Source organism: Podarcis filfolensis (genome assembly GCF_964270895.1).
Source record: "Podarcis filfolensis genome assembly, chromosome: 2".
Taxonomy (NCBI): domain Eukaryota; kingdom Metazoa; phylum Chordata; class Lepidosauria; order Squamata; family Lacertidae; genus Podarcis; species Podarcis filfolensis.
In genome coordinates this window covers 39,581,105-39,605,304 of record NC_139605.1, presented here as the reverse complement: position 1 = coordinate 39,605,304, position 24,200 = coordinate 39,581,105, and the positions used below count along the sequence as shown (strand labels likewise).

The following is a 24,200-nucleotide window of genomic DNA, read 5'->3' as shown; positions in this document are numbered from 1 at the left end:
TTTGTTTTCAGCAGGAAGGAGCCATGTGGTTGTTACTTACCATTACTTTTTAGGAATGTTCTAATGATTAGATTATGAAGCTTGTGATATTTAAGCTTTTGAGGAAGCCTAGGAACATTTAGCCCTAAGAATCTGTGTTAAGTCTCTCTCTCTCCCCCCCCCCCCCGTTATAGCTACTCCCTTATGTCCAGCTATTCATGACTGCCACAGAGATTGAAAGGGTAAGAAGGAGGGAATCCAGTCTCTGTGGTTTCCCCTTGTTGATATTGTTGGGTCTCCTATTCTCTGCTTGGCTTCAGGCAAAGGTTTACACAAGCAGGCAGGCACGCAAGCTTCAGTAACGAGCATCTATTTGAAAGCTATGTGTCAGGCTTAAACTATCTGGAAAATTTCTGTCAGAAATAGAATTCTGCTTCTGTCGCCTCTCACATCCTGCCTAGATAGTACTTCTGGTGTATTGTATTGTAAATCAGAGTTGGTATGAAAAAAAGAGAGGTGTGGGAAATTCCATACGGATGTTGGATCTCTGTACCTGTGTCTAGGTTTCATCCAAAATTAGGCAATTGTAAACGTACGCACATCATGCTCAAGTCCCACTAAAAGTGTGCACATCATGCTCAAGTCCCAGTAAAAGTGTGCATTGGGTTGCAGGCTATGTACACTTGCCCTGGACTGGCTTTTAGGGACTGGTGCATGATGATTATATCATTGGTGGGTACAGAACCTTCAGGACAGTGCAAGCTGCAGCCTGTATGGTATGGGTTAGGCCTGGCTACAGATTGGCTACCCCACTTTTCTGCCCTGAATGTGCGGTTTGGCAGTGAGCACATATAAGAAAAGGGAAGGAGGTGCAATAGTGACAAATGAGCTGAGAGTTGTGCACAGCTAAGTGACTTGCTATCCATATAGTGTACAACTTGGTCAAATATTTCTCAAAGCCAATTAATTCACCACCCTCAATATGTGTTTTTTAGGAATGTGTGCACATATACAAGTCCTAGATGTGATGCTCTTACTACATTGCTAACTAAAGCTGCCCCCTTTGCACTTCCACTTCAGCCTGCAAATTTAAGTGCACATGGATGCAATTCCCTGTTTGCTAGGAACTTGTGTACTTCTGAGTGCACCTGGGCCCTTTCTTTTAGCAGTGTTCTCTCGGCTTGGCTTGGCAGTTGTCCGTTCTGGGTGTGCAGTGAACCCACTGAAGATTGCTGGGAACTATATCTCTTTCATTACCGTACTGCTGTATTCTGCTGGAATTAGCAGAGCCCAGGGTTTTTTGGTGTGCACCTTGTGGGTATTTCAACTCACACATTGCCATTCATGATATTTGAGTACTTCAGTTATTTCTCTCTTCGGTCTTCCTCTCTGTTTTCTCTGCATCCCCCAGACCCTGAAATTCATGGCCAGAGACTGCTGGACTAGAGGTTGTCATGGCAACAGCTCTCTTCCTGCTGAGGTGGAGATAGGAACAGATTTCATGGTTCAAGGAATTTCCCCATTCCTGACCCCTCCTTCCCTCCTTCCTTGTGGTGTTTTCTCCACATCTCCCTGTCATCCTCTCTTAGTACCAAGCTGCTAGGCCTGCCTCAGAAGCCAAAGAGAGCATACACACTGTGTGTTAACTGCAGACATTTTGCCATCCTTCTTGCCTCCTCCGTGTGCCATGATCTGTGACAGACTTAGGCTGGGGCATCTCATGGGATGCTTGCAAGGAGGATCTCATTCAAGGTATACTATATGAATGGAAAGGCTGAGGAGGAAAGAAGAGGACTTCTCCAGAAGCTAATCACTTGCAGTTTCCCTGCCTCCTTTTTTTTTGAATCAAAATGTTGGTGAACCTCAGTTCTGGAGGCAACTGTCAGCTTGGCAGACCAGGGTTCAGCTTAGGCAAAGGCAGAAAAATCTTGCCCAACGTGTTTGTCTTTTGGTCAGAAAGAAATGTGTTTGGGCAACTTGGCCCTTTCAGGCCTTGTTTCCTCATTTCAAATGTGAAATAGGTTGTTTTAGGTCTGTGAACCGCCCTGAGACCCCCTGGGTATAGGGCGGTATATAAAATCAAGAAATAATAATGATGATGATAATAATAATAATAATAATAATAATAATAATAATAATAATAATACAGTTGTATCTTGGAAATCGAATGCCTTTGCACTCTTTGACTCTCAAACACCGCAAACCCGGAAGTGAGTGTTCCGGTTTGTGAATGTTCTTTGGAACCTGAATGTCCGGTGTGGCTTCCACGGCTTCTGAATGGCTGCAGGACCTTCCTGCAGCCAATCGGAAGCTGTGCCTTGGTTTCCGAATGTTTTGGAAGTCGAACGGGCCTCTGGAATCGATTCCGTTCGGGTTCCAAGGTATGACTGTAATAATAATGTCCAAATGACAAATGGTATGGGGAGACTAGGATTCCACTTTACCTGGTCATCTACCAGCTGCTTGGGAGAGAACAATACAAGTTATTCTTAGTCTAAACTCCTACAGAGTTAGAATCACTTTCCTACAAACAAGACTGCACCAGTTTTTGGAAGTATCAGAATTGGTGACAAAGAAACACAGATTTTGTACCTAGAAAAACTGATTCTGTGACTGGCATTAATTGTGCAGATATTCCTATATGTGCCTCTTTATTGCACAATTTATTCTGCTTATGAATTTTGAGACAGTGCTGGGGGTACCAGTCACAAGTTGGCTGCTGTGGGAGTGGTGTGGCATAACACAAAATGGTGGCCATGCAGAGCATGGAAAAACACAAAATTAGAGGCAGCCCCCCCCCAGCAGCTTGATTAAGACCATTGTTGAACTTTTCGACCATATTCAATCATATCGGATAATTGCTGAGAAGTGTTCTATTATTGGGCTAGGTGCTTAAGTGAGTCATGCTCCAGCTAGGCATTTTTGGCATTATCTTCAACTCCTTCAGACCCAGGACCCAGTTTTGACCCAAACATGCATTAGGAAACCTTTTTCTAAACCTTTTACCATACATTTGCATGATAGTAGAGCTCCAGTAATGACCTACCTTGGATCAGGCTCCTGGCCCACTAGTTGAAGACCAGTGATCTAGATCCATTTTGGCAGGGATTTGGCAGATGCTTTACTCCACCGGGGTAAATGTTGGCCTGCTGGTTCAGCTGGACTCCTCAGCAGATGCCGTTGATGATTCCAGATTGCCAGGCTACCGTGAGGTGACCCCTGTCCTTCTTGAAATATAGTTTTTAGAAGGTGGTACCAGGAAATTTCCAACTCACACCCTGGTTCATGGCAACGCTTTTGGGCTGATTGGAGTTCTGAGAAAGAGTTGTTTCTCAAATTGCTTGCAGTTTGAGAAAGCCCTTGGATCCTACTTTTGCTTCTGCAACCCCATGTGGTGGCCATCTTTGGAGGGCAGGTTTCTTTGTTCTGCTGTGCTCTTCTGCACTAGCTTCAAGCTTGTACTGCTGAGGGCTTTTTGAGAAATTCATGGGGCTTTGAATCCAAAGCTGCCAGTCCCCTGCCTCACAGTGCCCCATTCTGGGACTTTCTACTGTGGTACATCCAGTGGGAGCTCACTGCCAACCTGGGCAAAGCTAAAGCCATTGCTGTGGTGAAGCCCCCCTACCTCTCTGTGCCAGTGAGAAGGAGCATCCTACCTCTCCCCCCTCCCCCGGCCATCTGGGCAGTGTTAATTTCACTCTTCCTGTATACAGTGGTACCTTGGTTCTCAAACGTAATCTGTTCCAGTAGACAGTTTGACTTCTGCAATGTTTGAAAACCGAGGCGCAAAGGGCTGGTTGCAAGTTCAATTGGAAAAACTGAAAAACATTCGACTTCCGAGGCGTGTTCAAAAACGGAAGCAATTACTTCTGGGCTTTCGGCGTTCGAAGACCGAAATGTTCAGCTTCCAAGACTCTCATAAACAGTGGTACCACTGTACCTCATTTTTTACTACTACAGTTAAAGTGGGAGGTAACTGCCTGGAAGCACGCTAAGATACGATTGGTTTCTCTCCCCCTCGCTGATCAAGCATAGGTGAGGTTGTCTCTGCAGAAGTTTTGTGACCCTGCAAACAGTAGTCCTTTGGCCTAGCCTAGCTGCTTGAATACAGAAAGGAAGTTTACAGCTGAAACAAAATTAGTTTATTCTGCAAGGGCCTGCAGATGGATTGGGAGTATTAAAACTGCCCTCCACTGTTTTGGCATTTCAGGCTAACACACCTTCTCCCCCTCACCCCACCCCAGTGTTTTAGAAGCCACATATCAGTAAACGTATGTACAGTAAATGCTGTGGCACTTATTGAAAGGCAAAGGAAGATAAGTCTTCCGGCTTCCTCTCTATTTTGGATATGGCTTGCTAAAAATGCACTCTATAAAGCTATTCTGCAGACCTCTCTTGGTCTCCCAGAGAGACCTGAACAGCCTCGCAACTGTTCTGTGAACAGGGTCCACTTCATCCTGCCCCCCGCCCAGTCCTCTCATCCCTTGTTGAATTCTGTCTGTCTCTGGGGCAGAATGTAGGAGTTGTTTAACATCTGTGCAGACACAAGGGCCAGCAGCTTAGGACAGGATGTGGGCAACGTGGTGTCCATGCGAAACTACAGGGAGGAATGTAATATGGGTGGATTCTGTAGTTTGCATGTGTGTGTCTGCAGCTTGCAAGCACATTCCTCTTGCCGCCCATGAGATACAACATTCCCTATTTAGGAGTGACCTGGGGGAGAACTGGAAAGCACACAGGTGCAGAATTATATAGTGCCATTCCCCTTGGGCCCTGTAGCACAGATGCGAAGAGCTGCACAATGAATCCTTGAGACTGTGATAAAAGCTGACAAGAAGAATTCCTCAAGTGGTGCTGGTTAAAACATGTGCATGGAAGGCCTCGTCTCTTGTTAGACCAGCTGCTAGCCACAGTATCTTGGCCCCTGTAAAAGGACAGGCAACTTTTCCCCACATGCTTTAGACCCTTTACAACACTACGCTCACTTTACTGTGTGGTTTCAAAGTAGGTTTAGGCACCAGGCAGCTGTCATAAAGAAGGGAGAGATGGCCAGGCCCTCTCTAGCATGCTGGCTAGAATAATCTCCAAGAACAGATTCTTTCAGTGGACATTCAACCCGCTTAAACTCTGAATGTGTGTATTTTCTCCTTTCTGCTCCTGTCCCTTTTTGCTGGATGTAAGCCATTCTGCAAGGGCATGCCTATGTTATCTTTTGCACAGAGTGTAGTGAACTTTACAGCATAAATAATGGCAGTGGTAATGATAATAATAGTAATAAACTAATAGTAGTAATAGGTAAACATAGAACTCTTCTGCCTCAAAGTAGCAGCAGAGGTCTTTTATCTAAAGGTGCTCCATTAGCTGAAGCAGATCTATATCTCTCTCCACCTGGAGAAGACTAATTAGATGAGAGATTTGCAGCAACACAAGCTAATATTACCAACTGTGGTTTATTAAAACAAGAATAAGCTGTGTGCCCACATGCTCCCTCTTCACTCCCCCCATCCTTCCTCCCTTCATAATCGTGGGTGTAGCCAGGATTTTTGTTAGGGGGGCAGGCCTTTTGTTGGGGGGGGCAGAACTTCAGCGCTATGTATTTATATTGATTTTTATTTATTTCGGGGGCCAGCTGCCCCTACTGCCCCCCTCTGTGGTTATGCTGATGCTTCATATGTCCAGCTTCAGCACAGAAATTTCCTGATTTCTACTGTTTCTTGTGACTTTTGAAGAGGGAAAATATGGTTCCATTCATGGAAGGTTGCCCTTTAAATAGTTAAACACCCTGGTCAGTTTGCTGCTTTTTCTAGCAATTTACAGTCTCAACTGAAGAAGGAGTATTCATGTAGCTGTGAACCATTGAAAAGGATACAGGAGCATAAAGGTTGCTTTGACCTGCAATTAGGGTATTTGATTGAATCAAAAGTTGGCCTTAATGTGATGTGGATAATGGCGAGTTCCAAAGCTTCTACAGTGGTACCTCGGGTTAAGTACTTAATTCGTTTCGGAGGTCCGTTCTTAAGCTGAAACTGTTCTTAACCTGAAGCACCACTTTAGCTAATGGGGCCTCCTGCTGCTGCTGCGCCACCGGAGCACGATTTCTGTTTTCATCCTAAAGCAAAGTTCTTAATCCGAGGTAATATTTCTGGGTTAGCGGAATCAGTAACCTGAAGCGTATGTAACCCGAGGTACCACTGTACAGATGCAAAGCGAACCTTATATGACACTTGTAAAAGTGTAAGTTCCTCACACACATGGTAGACACACATGGTGCAAGGCGATCTCTTAAGCTGATTAGCATGTTGTTAATTAGTCTCACCCAGGTAGCTTGTAAACAAAGAAATCTTCACCAAAACTGGGGGTGCAAAGGAAAGAGTGAGGAAGGAGTTTGCAGGTGCAAAACCTGTTTGTAGCCCCTGGGACTGCATCTCTGTTATTGCATCTGAACTGGGCCTCAGGTTGCTGCATCTCTGCCCTATACAGGCGTAGACTGAGCATTGTGCTAACTGTGCAAGAGAATAGGATCCTGGCATACTGGTGACCTACTGTGCAATTTGCTGAGGCCACTCTTGAAAGAAAGATTCACAGTTGAAACAGGTCCGTGTTAAAATTGCAGCTTGTGCTCACTTTTACCTTGCAATGAGCATGGCAGATAGGGTTTGTATTGGTGTGTTTACCACAAAAACATACTACAAGGAGACAGGGCTAGTTCCTACAGTTCATATGCACTTAAAAAACAATGTTGCCACCTTGTTATGGGGTAGAAGCCAGTGCACACTAAATGTTAACATGTATTTGTCTCTGCCATGAAGTGTGTGAAGTGTCTCTTACTTGCTGCATCCCAGCAGTTTTTGTTTTATTCAAGTGTATTGATTTTTACAGTAATTTTATATAGATGTAGGAACTTCAGAAATGCTACCTTTTTATTTTGGTTTCATTCCTTCACTTTGATAATTTCCACATTTAGGAACTGTCCCATGTCCTTGTTTTGCACTCTTCTGAAAGTGGAAATTAGATGGTGAAGTGGTGTACCACATATCCTGATATGTGCCTGTGGAATTGTGGAATTTTTTTAAGGAACATTGATGGAGTGAGAGGCTGCATGGGCCTCTTGAAATTCATGGGAAGGAATAGGAAGAGGGTTTTTAAGAGAGTTCTCTCACCTGTGACTGCCTTACACATGTGTTCCTAAAGAAGCCATCAACATCTGCACTAGAATTACATGTTTTCGTATCTGTGATGACTTTGCAGATTTCTGTACCGTTTTCTCATTCACAGCCATTTACATGATGTGCTGGAATGCTGTCAAACAGCTAATCTCTTCCTTCCCTTTCTCTCCCACAGCCCCTGCAAATTGATGACAATTTCTGTGGTCAGGATTTTAACCAGCCATTGGGTGGAACAGTCACCATTGAAGGTGTGCCGCTCTTTGTGGACAAGGAAGATGGCATGACATCAGTGGCTGCGTATGACTACCGTGGGCACACCGTGGTCTTTGCTGGGACACGGAGAGGCAGGATTAAAAAGGTAGGGGGACAATGAAGCTCTTTCTTTGGGGTTTCGTAGGGTTATGTTGCTTGGACCATAAGAGGGCAAAAGCCAGAGGGTGAGAGCAATGGAATGGAAGGGGCGGATATTTCCATGTGCGCAATTTCTTCATAACGTTTGGAGCTATTTCTGTATGGAAGGATTTGACCTTGAACAACTGTTACTTGCTTTTTTCTAGTATCCTTTCCATCTGCTCTTTCAGCAGAAGTATTACCCTCTGTACAATCTCTCCTGGGGCAGAAATATTTTAAAAATACAGGCCAATATTACATGTCAAGTGCCTTTTTCTGTGCAATGTGCTAAAGCCAGATTGCTTTTCTTCATGTCTTCAGCAAGTCTTGCAGGGAAAATAGCAAATAGCAGACTCAGCTGGTCTCTTTTAGAGCAGGCTTCCTTCTCGTTGAGAGGACCTTTGCCAGCCTTTTTGAGGTTGCCATCATTTCTGCTCTACCTGCCTTTGCCATGAAGTTGCTTTGCTACTTTCTTGTCAGCTTCTGCAGTATTGCCACACACATTTGCCTGTGTTACACTAAGCGGATGCATTTTGGGGGGAAATTCCTGAGGACGATGGCTCTGCTCTGTCAGCAAGAACCAAAGAACTCTGATAACTGTGCATACGCCTTGGAGACTGCAGAATAACTCTGATGTGGATGATTTAAAACATCTGTGGGCCTAAGTCCACAAAGTAGAGGGAACTCATCCTTCCCCAGCTACACAAAGGGTTCTTGTTGTTGGTAATTAGCAAATAGCTGTATGCCTCTCCTCAATATCTCCACAGGGCATGGGTTTCCTGTTATCATAACATCGTTCCTATAATTACAGCTGGCTATTCCCTGTGTAAACACAGCCGGCAATAACTGCATCTTCTACCAGGCAGAATTGTATTTAGGGCCTTAGCAGATTTTTTTAGGAAGCACCTAATCAAGTAGGGGGCTCCTCTTTACCCAAGGCATGTTGATACTGGGGTCTGAACTAAGGAATGGCTTGAATTTTGAGTTGCTTCCACCTTTGATATTTTTGCCCCTCCCTGACGAAGGTTCTAATTTTCAAAGCTTATAAGTATTTTTCTAGTACAGAAGTCAGTGTAGTGCCTTTTGAATGTGAATGCAGAGAGGAAAGCACGCAGTGGCTTAGTATATGCATTGGATGTATTAGTCTCTTGGGAAGAACAAAATCCTTGTACAAACAGAGTATATAATAGATGCAGGTGTGCATTACTGGAAGTTAGCATGTGCTCATCAAACTGCAGAAAAGGACTCAGGTTTGCCATAGGAGCACCCAATAGCCAATTCTGTGTCCCTGAGGAGGTGTACAGTACATGTATGACACATGTGTGCAAATGTGTTTAACCCATTCATGCTTAACGTGAATTTTTTAATATGTATATCTTAAAAGCATAATGTGTGAAGTGTTGGGTTGTGGCCCTTAAGATTGTGTCTTGGAAGCAAAGCTTAGGAAAGGACTGGTGTGCAACATGCTAATTACGGATGTGGGGTGGCAGGAGCTTTACTCTGTTGATGGAACATTCTGTATACTGAATTTGCTCTGCATCTTGCCCTGCTTGGAGTCGTCTTGTCTATGTGGAATGTTTTTCTAGCACAGGGAAACTGGTATCTACGTCTAATCCCCTCAGACTGAGAACAAGCAAGATACTGATTTTTAGTTCAGTGAATCTGGAATGCAAAGACTGGCCTGAGGCCAGGTTGAAGGTCATTTTTAGGATACGTGATTAAGACAGTGTAGGCCTCACATAAGCAGAGAAGAGTTGTTTTGTTTATTAGGAGGGTAAATAGAGTTGGTTTTGGAGCTTTTTTTAGTCTGTAGCCTTCTCAGCTCAGCACTAGGAAAACTGTGAAACCCCAAGGTAGTGTCGTAGCTGTTGTATTACAGAAATGTAGGTGTTTTGTTCAATAAGAACAACCTAGACTCTGCCACTTTGAAGCGAAAACTCATCTTAACCAACTTTGTTCTCTGCTCTAAATATGAGACTTCCTCAGAAAAGACAGCTCATCTAGACAGCAGACGAAGCGATATATCAGTATTTTAAGAGAAAACACACCCCATGAGGTGGCCTTAAGACTGATCTTACAGGCCTCATCATTCAAAGATTACAGATATTTTGTTTGAACAGCCAAAGTGGGTTACTTCTTATAGGAGACTGAATTCAGATACAAGGTATTGGGAGGAGTGGCTGTGTCACAGCTGCTTCATGAATTAAATTTGCTCTACATCAGGGTTTCCCAAACTTGGGCCTCCAGCTATTTTTTGGACTACAATTCCCATCATCCCTGGCCACTGGTCCTGCTACCTAGGGATAATGGGAGTTGTAGTCCAAAAACAGTTGGAGATCCAAGTTTGGGTAACCTTGCTCTACATGGAGACAATCTGGGTGTGGAGACATATATGTGCTTTAAAGTATGTCTGTGGCACAAATGTTTTCCCCACTGCAGTTATGCAGATTCGGCAGATGCTGTGAATTATTTATGTACATAAAAAGTGTAATGTAGAGCATGAGGTCTTTTTAATGGTGGAGCTTGGTGCTTTTTTTATGTCTTGGGTATATGGAAAAGCTGGACAACACCATTGAGAGAGAGGACCTGGTGTACACCTCTGTTTGAAGTTCTTGAGCTAGCAATCTACGCTGTCAGCCACACTGCTGTAACTGTTAGGACACTCATACTCTTGATTCAGTGTAGCAGTAAGACTTCATTCCCTTTTGGGCAGTAGCACCTGTTCTTGATATTTCCTGACTTCTTTCCGATAAAAAGAGGCACCAGAATGGCTGGCTGCCTCTAGTCCAAACGGATTGTGAGAGATTTCACATTGTCAGGGCTTTGGCTTTGTAGCCATGAAGGCTGAGAGAAGACATAGGCAGATTGTCATCCCTTTCGGATTGATATGTGGTCTGAAGTGACTGGTGTCTCATTTCTACCATTTTCTCTTCCACTTTTAAGATTCCAAATTGCAGGCTTTAAAGAGTTCTCTGCTGGGGCAGTTCTGCATGTGTGAGTGTGTGGATGGACATGTGGCAGGAGGATAGATGAAACCACTGAGATGGTGTGCTTTAGCATCCAATTATTTGTCTCTGGTGAATCCTGGTGTTTGCTTTGTGTCCAGAAAATTTCTTCCTTTGGCGGTAGTTTCCTCCTCCCTTAGAGGGAAATGAGGGGCAGATGGGGCTTGTCAACCTGGGAAGGTTGCCCTTCAAGGAGAAGGAAACTCTAATCCTAAACCTCTGCTGCCTTGCTGCTATATTCATTCATGAGAAAGGTTTCCGGAGTAAACCCAGAGGAAAAATCTGTGGGAGAAGAAAATACTAAGGAGTAAACCCTACATGAATCCAGAATGAAATCCCTAAGATAGTTGGATAGCATCTTATACGCCTCCCTCCTGCAGCCAAGTTGGTGCCAAACATCATGCTTTCTATGTCAGCAAGGCTGGGAGGGCAGTTTTGTCCAATGGGCAGCCAGGGACCTTCATACACGGCACCCAGGCTTGCACTTAGTGCTCCTAACACAGAAAAAACAACACGGGAGGCAGCAGTTAGGAGTTACCAGTCTCTGCAGCCACAACACGCACTGTGATTCTCCAGTGGGTTGACTTCACCCCCAGAGGCACAGTATCTCGAGACAGATGGCTGTCAACAACAACAAAAACATTCTGCCTCTTCCGCTACTTTTTCCTTTCTTCCTGCCCTTTTGATTGACATATTGTTAAGATTGAAGACGCAATTGCCCTGCAAAGAAGCACAAAAGCATCTTCTGGGTCTACAAAGCAACCCCCCTGGTAGGCAGATTGGTAAAGAATGCAGTTATAGGGTTAGTTAGGTCTGAAACTAGTTTCAGCTGACTTTTCAGAGCGTCCCTGCCCTCACCTTTGCATGCCATCTAGTCCCAAAAAATGCTAAAAATAACCAAACGTGCAAACAGGGAAGAAAAGGATCTGTACCTTTGTCATATGTCAGTTTTGAGTGCAACATATAGCGGAACTGTAGTGGGGCTTAACCCCCCTGAAGTGTCTTCATATGTCAGTGTATAAAGTGGTCTGTGTCCCCTGCTTTAACCTTGAGGTGTGTGTGTGTGTGTGTGGAACTCCTGGGGTGACATCGAGAACTTGGTTTTTTTCAGCAAGGGCCGCCTGACTGAGATTGGAAGATGGGGAAAACGCTGCCTCAGCAGTTACTTGATCCTCCTAGGGACCCTGTGCAATCAGACCCTGCCCCTGGCTGTCTCTGCAGCTACAGCAGGAACACAATTATCCCAGGCTTCCTTCAGTCTTGTTCCCCCAACCTAGAGGTAAATAGAGGATGGGACGTGCGGCTACAGAGATGTATATAATGGGAGGCATTATGTGAAGACTGCAAAAGAGATGGGGAACAGTTATTATTGCTAGGCATAGGACAAAATATTTGAGGGACGCAAGGCCCGAGAATTATAGGCAGTTTGCTGGCTAGGAAATGTGGCAGGAAGGACCCTGTGTGACACTGGAATTAAGTTTTCCTAAAGGCTTCCTGATTGTTTTGACTCCTAGTTCTTTTTAAAATCCAGTCCCTGTGCATATATAACATTGGGTTGTAGCCAGCATTAATCCTTCTCAGAGCAGAACCACTGGAATTAATGGCCATGTCTAACTTAAGGTCCATTGATTTAAACGAGTCTACTCTGAGTAGGATTAATGCTGGCTATAACTCCTCACTCTCAAAAACAGAGAGCAGAAGCGGATGGGTGAAATAATGGGTGAACTTTCTACAGGGTGAATAGCTGGAGATGTGGGGCAGTAGCATAGCCTTCCATGCAGCTCACACAGTGGCTGTCTGCAGTTTCTGTCTCCTGGCAAGGTTGTTAATCCTTTCGCTTAAAAGCAGCAAAGCTTGTGCCAGAATTCCCTTTGGCACTTTGGTGAAAAGGCTGATCCTGGCACTGTGTGGCAAGGAAAATCTTCCCATCTCCTGTTTCTCGTAAAAGGAGGTGGAACAGATGCAGTCCTTGAGAAGGAATGTGGGTGCTGCAGGAAGGGGTGTGGCTAGCTTAAGGCATGCTTCCTCAATGTGCTCAACAGTTAGCTCAGACTTTCCCTTGCCAGTCGCCTATGGGTGTGCTGCCCCTCAGACGTGCATTTAGAACCTTCCAAAGGCTGCAGACACACCATACATTGAGCTCCCCAAGAATCTTGGGAAGTGCAGTTTGTTAAGGGTGCCGGGAATTGTAGCTGTGTGGGGTGAATTGTATTTCCCAGGATTTTCTGTTGTGTGCATCATTTGTGTGGTATGTACGAAGCCACAGTTCAATGCCACTGCCTGGGTTTTTCTACTTCAAGGTGTGTTCACCACCTCACAGGAGTCACTCTCATGAAAACGTCATTACGAAGAACATAAGTGTTGCTTGAGCTAGGAGGCTGGGGTGGAGAGGACAGGAATTATGCTGAAGAACCTTGGGCTGCATCCTCTTTCATTACTGTTATAAATATGAAATAGCTCTCCTGGTTCAGGGAGGGAAATCCTGTGTCGTCTTGTACTACAGCTCCATTATCTCTGACCATTAGCCGTGCTAGCTAATGCTGATGGGGATTTGACTCCAGCAACATCTGAACGGTCACAGGTTTCACCTCCCTGCTCTATTTAGTCTGTGAGCTGGGAAACTGCTCTAATTTCTCTGTCACTTGGAGCAGTTTGCACTGGCAGAAGTGCTTTGGCCACCAGTATTCAGTGATCATAAGACTGGAAGAAATCTCAAATGTATTGAGTTGAGCCTCTGTCTGCATTCAGGGTCCCCTCTCTGGGACTTAGGTGTACTTTGTTGCATAAATGGTGGCTTATGGATTGTGTTCATTGTGTCTCAAGGAAAATGACCTAATGAGCTTGGAAGGATAATCATATTAAGAAATGCTGGAAATGCTTAAAAAGATATGGCTTAGCTTGAGTTAGAACTCACCAAAGCTCAGCCCCAGGTCAGGGTATTTAAAATATTTGTTCTGTACATGTGATGTCATAATACAGTGAATTAAATTCATTTCCCTCCACTGAGAAGTAGCCATACCTTTCCACTGAATGAGACCTTTCAACAACTCAGCCATGCCTTGGTTCGTTTGTCTCAGGAAAAGACAGATGTGCATGGAGAGCTGTTGTGTTTGCAAATTCATGGGTGCCTACATCTGTAGTCTGAGAAGCCCCACTGCCTGTGTTGCTGGATATGGGCAGTGCTGCTTCCTGCCTAAGTTTGTGCAATATCGGAGGTCAAAGGGGAAGATAGACAAGCCTTCTCCAGAAGATGGCCTTAAAAGAAGATTGTGAGCTCATGTCCTTGTAGAATGACCAGGGCCCCTCTTCTCCATGGAGAGCAGCCTCTTCTCTCCATGCTATCCTGCCCTCTTGCATTTGTTCAGGATGCCAGATGCAAACGCACAGAGCCCCTTTGTCCCAGGGAGCAACAGTGCAGGCTTGACCCTGTTTGCTGTGCCTTGATAGACATGCCTCAGACAGTTGCCTCTCTGAGGATGGTCTGCCAGCCGGCACCTGTTGCAGCTGTAGCCTCACCCTTGACCTGCCCTTCCTCATCTTGTCTCTTCTGTCACCCCTCCCCCCTTTCCTTCCCTCCCCATTTCCCTTGTGCCTCTTCCTAGCTCTGCACTGAGAAGGGGATTGTCTCATTGGTTCTTGCAACTGGATGGCAATTTCATATCTCGGCATTTGGGAGAAGAGGGGCAGGGGCAGCGATGCTAATCTGGAGCATAGTTTTTCTTTTGTCCTCCTCCTCCATCCTGGAGCTCTTGAAAGCGAGACTTCAGAAGTTCTTCTGTACATATATTTCTAGCTGCAATTGAAACTAACAGGTCATACATTACACTCGTCAACACCTCAATTTCTTTAAAGCTGGTGTAATCATACACATTTTTAAGACAAGTGACACTTAAAACATCATGACACCGACAGACTGGAAACTTAGGCAAGCAAATAAAAGAATCCAATCTTTTTGCACTGACCTTCTCCCTGAGGTCCTTAAGAAGTAGGATTTCTTAATTTAGAACTTCCAAAGATGTAGGAATGTGGAGTTGTGGCTGTGTATCTCTGCCCTCCTGTACTGATCCCACTGAGGTGGAAGGAGGGGCCTAGCAGTGCATCATGGGCTCCTACTGTGGTTCAGGTAACAGCATTGCTAGGCTGCATGCACTTTTGTTCTTCTTTGTTCCTGCTGCCCTCCTTTGGGTCCTCTCTGCTATTGGTACATTTTATGTGCTTCTGCAAATGTCCAAGATTCCCCTAAGTATGCCAGGCGCTCCCTCAATTTGGCTGCTAAGGGATCAGCACACTGTGCCTGTGCTTGGCATTAGCATGAGTGTTATGCTCTCAAGGCACTTTAATAAAAAATATCTGTGCATCTTCTTCACCTTAAAGAAACTACTGGTAGACACGATTTCTCACCTAAGCCTTTGTGGGGTCATACGAACAGCCCTGCTGGTCAGAACACAGGCTAACAGTGGGCAGCCAGAAGCTACTAAGTAATGCTAGCTATACAGGTGTGACTGTTGGTACATTGAGCTACACCAGGGATAGGCAACCTAAGGCCCGGGGGCCAGATGCGGCCCAATCGCCTTCTCAATCGGTCCCGCGGATGGTCCAGGAATCAGCGTGTTTTTACATGAGTAGAATGTGTCCTTTTATTTAAAATGCATCTCTGGGTTATTTGTGGGGCATAGGAATTCGTTCATCCCCCCCCCCCCAAATATAGTCCGGCCCCTCACATGGTCTGAGGGACGGTGGACCGGCCCACAGCTGAAAAAGGTTGCTGACCCCTGATCTACACACTAAAAAACAACAGCCCTGGATTGTAGCCAACTAAGTTCTACTCAGAGTAGACCCATTAAAATTAATGACTCCATGTTAGCCATGTCTGGTCATTTCAGTGGGTGTGCTCTGAGTTGACTTAACTCCTCTGAGCAAATGTCTGTCTGTGAGTATAGAAGTTCTAGCTTACCCAAATGCAGAAAACAGGCTTCTGGCACAAAGGGCGAGAGAGATTGAGAAGTGGAATTGCGATGCTCCACTTCAGCCTTGTAATTAGGTGTTCATGGATGCCTATGGCAAGTAGAATCTGCCTTTAGGTGCCCATTATTATTGTATGGGAGTCCTCATCCCCCTCTCTCCCAGAAAGTGAGAGTGAACAAAGCCACAGCAGCCACTGTTCCTGGGGGAATATAGCTGGGAGCTGTGGCTGCTGCATTTGTGCATATGTTCTCTTGCTGGCAGAAGAGGGAGAATATCAACACTGGCTGCCCAGGAAAGCACTACTGCCTTTCAGATCTCTGTTGCTTTCCTGACAGAGAGACAGGAAAGAGGTTCAGTCAGAGGTAAAAGAGGAAGGGATGGGTGGGTGCAACTTAGCTAAAAACAAACAAATAAATGTGCATTTGTTACATGGCTAAAATGGAAATTCAGTAGGGCAGCTGCACTGTAGGAAGTTATAGTTCCTCTCCCTGATTGGTGGGTTTCTCATTAATTTACTGCTATACAGACCTAAATAAAACTGCAGTTAAGTAACCATAGCAGGAACTGATAACTTTTTAATCACTAGATATTTTGTTATTTTGGAATTCTTTCACCTCTGTGGTATTATAGAAGAGATGCCCTGCTGGCCTTCCCCCAGTCCCAGTCATTACATTTCTGTTGTCATGGGATTGTTGTGCACAAATGCAATGATCTTTGGATTTGCAAAGGTGACTAAATGTGAAGATGACTTTTTCATATGCTAGGATTGCCACATAGAAGCCACATCCTCTTTGTACTCCCTTGCCTGCGTTGTTTGACTTGTGGTCAAACAGACCACAAGTCAAACAGATAATTACATACTGTATTGCTCTTTTTTCCACACCAACTCTTTGCTGTTCTTTGTGATTTCCTTTGGAAAATAGCGCAGCTTTTCTACACCCTTGCTTTTGCCAAACTCTCTTCTTCACAATTATTTGATTATAATTATTTAGTCTGATCACTCTAGATCAGATTAATGCTATGTCCAGTTTAGATTAGATTGGCATTGCAAGGGAAGAAAAAAGTACTAATTATGAACACTTAGAGCATAACTTGAGATAGGAGTTCTCTGTAGCTTGCTGTATGGCCTTGTGTATTGTCCCAGTTCTTGGTTCCTCCCTGTTTTTGAAAAGAGCAACCCGCTTATTCAGACAGCCACCATCTGTTATTAAACCTACAAATGGTCCCAAGAAAGACAGAAGTCCCTTAAATATTGATGAGGGAGAAATGAGACCTTTTGAGCCTATTGCCTCAGGCACTTGGGCATTTACAGATTTTCTGTCACCCTGGTTGGAGTGATGGGGGAAGAGGAGAGATTAAACACTGTGAACCTCTTGGAAGGGGATTATCTGAACACCAAGTTCTGTTGGAGTTTTTATTTGTCTCTCTCAAGGTTGTTTACACAAGTTATCTAGGCTCTATTAGAAGAAATGAGAGCCTTTTAGAGCCAGACTCAGTTCTAGCCAGGAGAGTTTCTCTGTAAATGAGATAAGGTTGGGGCCAATGAGATTAGGATTAGGCCTGGCAGGGAATCTCCTTAGAGATAAGAGAGTGGGGACGCCATAAATAAGGCAGGTAAATTCCAGAGGGATCTGTAGGGGATATCTTTAGGGTTATTATATTTAGGGACTTCTTTCTCAGAGATGTTGGCCAAATATTAGTCTTAGTAGAGGATTCATGTTTATTTCATGATTGGAATGTAGTGGTTTACTATTTCATTATACTTTATCAACAAACTGATCTGAACAGTTTATGAGGAATTGAAAATATGCTGATGGTTGCATTGAAAGATTAGGATGTTCATCATCAAAGTCTATGAGGAATAACTTGAGAGTTGTTTTTGTCAAGGTACCTCCTGCTCTGTGACAGAATCTTTTGTATTATTTCCAGTCTAATAGTTTATTAACTTCATTGACATATCTCCCATGAAAACTCTCAACTGAAGCAGAAATTGCCAGTCAGCATAGATGACTTTTACACAAGACATCTTATTTTATTTATGTATATTGTCAGTTACTTTCTGTAAACATGAGCTTTCTTTGGTTGGTCACCACAGAACACGAGATGCTTTTGAAAGATTTGGCCTTAGGGGGAAAAGAATAACTGTCCTTGGAATTTTCCCGCTATCCTAATCTAGACCTAAGGCTTGGTGTGTATTTAACCATAGTTAAGAGATCCCTTACTTTTGCACATTCCTTTTCCTCCTCCGTTCTCCTTGAGTTTATCTTTGTGCCCCTTTCCCTTCCCCTACATAAGACTCCCAATGGAGGGTATATTTTTTAGCAAGTTGGAAAGTTTGGGAATATCTGACTGGTGTTACTTGCCACCCTTTCCCTGGATCATTGTTTTGCATCAGTCTCATCCAACCAATAAATCTGCATGGCTTTCTTTTTGTGTGGTCATTATTGCTTCCTCTGTTGGTCAGCTGGATTGCTTGAAAATGGCCACCTGATTAGTCTGCCTTGGGTATAAACCCTAGACAATGGTATGCTTGTTTTTGTGTGAGAAACTCTATACACACACCCTCCAACAAGAAGACATGAGATGTAGGGGATTTTGCCAGTATAAGTCTTTTAGTTATTTCTTTCAGTTCATGAGGATTACTTCCTTACTTTAGAGACTGGGTGCTTTATATAGTTCCCACCCCCACCCCCCGAGAAGACAAAGAATGGACTTGTTGAAGCAGAGGGCTCAGAGTCATGAGATCAGGTTCTATTCTTGGTTGCGCCACAGACAGTGTAATCTAGGCCGTATTCCTTCCCCTTTAATGCTTTGGTACGTCCAAGGGAATAGGTGGTTTCCTGCCTTATTGTTGAAGTCATTGACATTTGTGGCGCTCTTCAAGGCCCCGTTCACCCTCCTTAAGCTTTTCTTACCTTATAACTGGACTTGGACAGGTGGAGGACACTTTCAAGTGAAAGTCTGCCTCTCTAACATGGGGCACTAAGGATAGAAGCATAGTGGGAATAGTGAGATGAAGTAGGACATGTAGAACGAAAACATTTCGGCAACAACTTGAACAGCTACGAAGTTTGGGTAGAATCTACATCATGGCTGAAGCACAGACAGCCCACCCCCATCTGTTTACATTCTTAGGATGCACTCTAAACTTACCCCTTCCTGTTCGTGGAGCTTTGCTGGGCAGCAGGGCTCGGCTCACATCTGCAGCCCTGGTACTCTTAGCTGCAGCTCAAAGTGGTGGGTGGAGCAGGACAACCGGGCCCAATGCTGTCAGGTGATGACAGTGAGACTGGCTTGGGATTCAGTGGATCCCAGATTAACTCGTTCCAACTACCTCCCTGCTCTTGGAATGTCCTATTTTGGAACATTTGAAGGATCTCACCAGCAGGCCTCTCTGCCCTGCACACACGTTTGTTGGTTGGTGGAAAGCTACCTGAGCTAGGAGAGCTGGGTGGAGGGGCATTTCCACCATTCAACACACACATGCATCCCAGTGTAGTGAGGATGGGGCACAGATTGTTCTGTTAGTGTGTTAAAAGAATTTGTGTTTCTTGTTTTATGCAATAGGATAAAATAAGAAAGAAAAAAATCCTGCCAGTTTCATGTGCTCGGGTTTTTCCTCTGTGCTGTTGGACCATGAGAATAATACCTTCAGTTGTGGTTTTAAAATCTTGTTTCTGAACCAGTAACTGGAATTTATTTTGATTCTGTTTCTGTTCTAACAGAAACTTCCAGTCAAGGATTCATTTTCCTTTCTTTAGGGGGTGGGAGGGAGGGGTTTGGTTTCTAGCTCAGATGCAATATGTTTTTGTGTTGTTTGACTGTCTTTCTGTTTTTTTTCCTTCTATTAAAGGCCACCTTTCCCCTTCCTTGCTGAATTTCAAATATCTTTCTCTTGACTCTGTACTGTTCTGTTGTTTTGTTGGTAATGAATAAATAAAGCTAAATTAAAGTGTTTAAAATGGATTCCAAGGCTGAATCAGTTCTGATTTTGGCAGGATACATGCATCTTTTCTTCCTGGTGTCAGGAAGAGACATTGACCCTGGAATTTGGGGGAATGTTTTCTTGTCTGCTTTTGTCTGTCCAGTCTCCAATATAATTCCCCTAACCCAGTTTGTTTCTCAAACCAGATGGCTCCTGGTGCTAAGGCATTAGGGAGGTCTCCAGAATCTGCACCCCTCCACTAGAGTTCACACACTCTTCAGCTTGTTTATTCTCTCCCATGGAAGCTGCAGCTGATCTGGCCTCATTTCTGTTTTTGTTGGCTCATCTTCTTTAATAGGAATAACAACAATAAAATAAACAACCTCTCTGTGTTAAGTAGGTTATCCTGCCCTGGCTATGCTCTGTTCATCACTTCTGCTGGTGAGCTAGAGTTTAAGAATTAATAGCCTTGTGTCCCCATGTCTATGATGACCTGAGGCCTAGTTTTAACCAGTGTCTACAGAGTGCCGTGCTTTACATTGCTACTCTGGGTGATATTCAACTGTTTTACTCAGAGTAGGCCCATTTCTTTATGTATTTATAGCCTACTATTTTCTTATGGTGGCATACAAGGTTCTCTCCCTCCTCATTTAATCCCCACAGTGATCTTGTGAGGTAAATTAGGCTAAGAAGCAGTGATTGGTCCAAGGTCACACAATGGACTTCATGGCCGAGTGCGGATTTGAACCCTGTTCTCCCAGGTCTAGTTTGATCCTCTAAATTAATGAACATGACTAAGTTAGGTCCATTAATTTCAATGGGTCTACTCTAAAACATATCACCAGTTTTTCACAAGGTGGTGTTGTTTTTTAAAAAGAGAACTAATTTTGCCTGAGTAACTGTCTTCAGAAATGCTGTCTATGCCAAGTTCCATGGTATACAGTTAAGCCATGGAATAATAAAATGTCACTCAGATTTGGGAGGAAGATGGGGTACAATCAACTGCAGTTCAGTACACTTTAAAGAGAAGAAAACCAAAATCACATCAAAATGAATGGGAGTAATTTGTTACCTCAAGATAACCTTGGTATTCTCAAGGAAATCCTAGGGAGGCAATTTGTCATGTGTAGACGAGGCCTCAATGATCATTTAAACACATCCCAGGAGCAATGAAACAGTGGACTTTGAAAGTGAGAGAAGCTGGGATAGATCTCTTCAACAACCATCGTATTGTACAGCCCAGTATGTTACAGTTCCCTGAAAGAAACAATTTCTCCAAAGAGTCTGGCCGGTCTGGAGAATTGCAAGATTTCAAGTGCAAGATATTACCTTAGTGTTCTTTCTCAGTTTCAGATGCATTCAAATGCAGAGTTTAGGAAGAATTCCTATCAATTAAACTTGAGAATGCATCTCCTGTACTGTCTACCTGGTTGACACCTGGCAGAAACTGGGGCCAGAAGCTCTGGGACAATTCTGGGAAGAAGTGGCAACAACTGTGGCTTGCGACTTGCTGCTTGCGTTATCTAGCCTGCCCTGGCAATGGTGCTTGGGTTTTCGTACCTCAGTGCTTAGAGGCAAGGCAGCTTAAAGAGCTTCTGGCTGCAAATTTCTCTGCTTTGACTAAGCGTGTGAGATCATGTTGGTCTTGTAAGGTCGTTGCTTCTCATGTGACTGTGCTTTGCTGTGCCTTGTGTGGCACAGCATGGCTGTTAAACCATTTTCATAAAAAGGTGCCGGGTTTGTCAACAACATTATAAGGCACAGTCCAGCAGGAAAAAGGCCATTTCTCTCTTGCGTCACTTTTCCTTCTCAACTGTCAGATAGTGCTGCCCCGGACACAGTTTGCACCAATTCTGTCTGTTATTCCTTCTTAGGTCACGCTGTTCTAAACCCTTCAGCCTCTCTTTTAATTCACAGCTTTCCAAAGGCTTTTCGACCTTGGCTTCCTGTCACTCCCACCCTTGCAGCCCGCCCTTCCCAACCCCTGTGATGTCTCTCAATCAGTCACAGTGAGCTCGTGACACTCCAAGCTCTTTGCTCTTGTCTGTAATCCCATTTACTGCCTGTAGCCCTGTTGACAGGATTGACTGGTGTGTCTGTGATGTAGCTGTGCGTGCGTATGTCTTGGTACTTCTTTTTAAAGTGTAGATAGTTTTAAAAGAAAGAAACTAGGTTCTGCGTTCAATAAATGGACGTTCTGCACTCAGAATGAACGAAGCCGTAGAAATATATTTGTGCAGTATTATTTGTGAAATTGTGAATGTGCTGCGAGGAATTTGGATAAAAATAGTGGGGAAGAGTGAAAGCAGCAGATTGCGCAATGGCAGAGGTAGTATTACATAGTTTTCCCTGGGTTGTTAACCTTTTTGAGGCCTGTGGGCACATTTGGATTTTTGAGCGAGTACTGTGGGTACCACCCCCTCTGGTCAGTGTTCTCCCCCATCCTCCAGATCAGCCCCCTTTCAAGATACAGAAACCGAGAAAGTGCATGGCATGAATACACTCCCCCCCGCAATTGAATATATCTGAATCTTGAAAAGCACACAATACCTAAGGGGAAGTGGGATAGAATACCAGTCTTCTCAACTTCCTCTTTCAATTCTCTGTACTTTTCAAGGGAGGAAAAGGAAACCACCCTCAGCACCTCATGACCAAGAGGGCTGTGTGTGTGTGTGTGTGTGTGTGTGTGTGTGTGTGGAGTGTGTGTGGAGTGGAGGAGCTCAGAGGCTTTGTGGGTACAAGGGGAAGTCCTCAAAGCCGCCACCACATCCACAGGCACCACATGGGCAGCCCTAAAGTGTTTTGTGGGATTAAGTTGCACTCCCTTTCAATTTTTGCCATATTTTTAATTCAAACTTTACATCATACAATACAATAAAAAACAAACTTATCTAAATAAAAATAAAACAGGAAAAGAGAAAGGGAGGGGGGAAAATACAGAACCCTCTTTCAAAGGTAGATCTTCAACCTTGTTTCACGCAGAAGTGGTTTGACCCTCCCAGCTCTCACCTGGGAGCTTCTCTTTCTTCTCCCACCCTCCCACCCTGGGAGATCTCCCCTTCCCTGCCTCTCACAGTCTTTCACCATCCATCCATCACCTTCATGAAGATGCACTCCCTTTCCATTATAAACCCTGCTTCTAATTTCTGACGGAATGACAAGAAACTGCCATAATGTGTTCAGATTTTTATTTTTTTTAATTCACAATCGTAAGGGCTGGGTGCTCCCCCTCTTCTTCTAAAGGGAGGCAGAAATAATCAGGATTGTGAAGCAATCCTGCTAGATTCTATGTAAGAAAAACAAATTCTATTAATTGTACTATGATTGCAGCCACACACGGATTCCTAGACTTAAAATGTACTAAAAACAACTTAATATTCTCAGAATGCACTAGAAGTGCATTTTCCTTGAAATTTTGAGAGACAAACCGGTACAGCGGCAGAGTTGGATCTCAGCCATGGCTTCCCGTTGCAAACGCTAGCCGAGTTGCTCCTCTTGCAACATTTTCCTAAGTAATGCCTTTGGATAACTACTTAATAAACATTGAGCCTCCTTTCCTTGGCCTCACAGTGTGGAGAGGGGAGCTTACTCTCCCTTTTAGCAGACTCTGTGTGAACTTGATGTCTTTTACCCACCTGCCTGTGCTGTTCCTGCCCTCTCACTTGGGAGTTGCGTTTTGGGGAATAGGATTCTTTCCTCTTTTTGCATCCTAGGGAACTGCTTTAGGAGCAAAAGCAGCAAAAGCAACCTTATAAAGACTAATAAATTTGTTGCGGTGTAAGCGTTTGTGAACTATGGTTCCTCAGATGCATTTAGAACCAGTTAACAGCTGGCCCCATCCCTGCTTCCGTGCTGAGCATTTGGCTTCAGGGTGTTGGGCTGACCTGCCCTGCTCTCAGTCTGGAATGTCATATGCTTGTCATGTGGAGAGAGCCTCCCACTAGAGCCCCAGGGCTTAGTCGCTGTAGCCAGCAAAGGAGAGCTGGACCCACCAAACAAGGAGATTGCTAAGCCAGCTGTCTTGTGCTGCACAAGGGCCTTTTGTTCTCATTCCTGGGCTTCTTTCTGTCTCTTTTTATCGGGTTTCTCTCCTCCCCTCGCTCTCCCATTCTCTCTGCAGTCCCTCTAGGCACCCCTGTTTTCTTATTTCTGAACGCAGGTTGCTCCCTCCGAGGGTGTCCTGTATCTTCAGGCCCCATGCGTTTGCCTGTTCGTCTCTGTATCTCTTACTCATTTCCTCCATTCAATAGCAATAACATTAATGGCATGACAAGGTAGCCAAGTGTTGCCAAAGCGAATCCATCAAATACTTCTCAGCTACTCCCCAAACCTCCTGGGAGCCCTTTAAGTGCAAGCCCTTTTAATAAAGGTAGAGGCTGGTAGCTCTGTTGTGTTAAGTTGGGGAGTGGGAGACAGGAGAGAGAGAGAGAGAGAGAGAGAGAGAGAGAGAGAAGGGAGCTTGGTCTGGCCGCAGTAAGAGCAGTATGTGGGGGAAGGCAAATATCCTTTCCTGCATCCACTGGCTGGGAGCTTGTGTGCTCTTTTGTCAGCATCTGGCTTTGTGGAGCCGGCCAGTTCCAAACAGGATGTTCCATTGTTGCAGGAAACAATTACAAATCTATCATTAACCATTGGCCTCAGAGAGAAAGGACAGGTTTAGGGCTGGTGGGAGTGGGGTGGGGGGAGAGGGTTTGACAGCAGCCAAGTGCCCTTCCGCAAGTGAGCTCAATGAGACCCCTTTACAAACAGGATTGGAGGCTCTTCCTCTCC

The 24,200-nt window shown here is 44.5% G+C and overlaps 1 protein-coding gene across 6 annotated transcripts in view; it reads left to right on the top strand.

The window, feature by feature from the left end:
* PLXNA1 (plexin A1) overlaps window positions 1–24,200 on the top strand; it is a 300,883-nt gene that overhangs the window by 58,987 nt on the left and 217,696 nt on the right. For all 6 annotated transcript variants that reach the window (XM_083602755.1, XM_083602754.1, XM_083602757.1 and 3 more), the window contains exon 3: window positions 7,321–7,503. In XM_083602755.1, coding sequence (XP_083458881.1) covers window positions 7,321–7,503 — 183 coding nt within the window. The remainder of the gene's footprint in view (window positions 1–7,320; window positions 7,504–24,200) is intronic.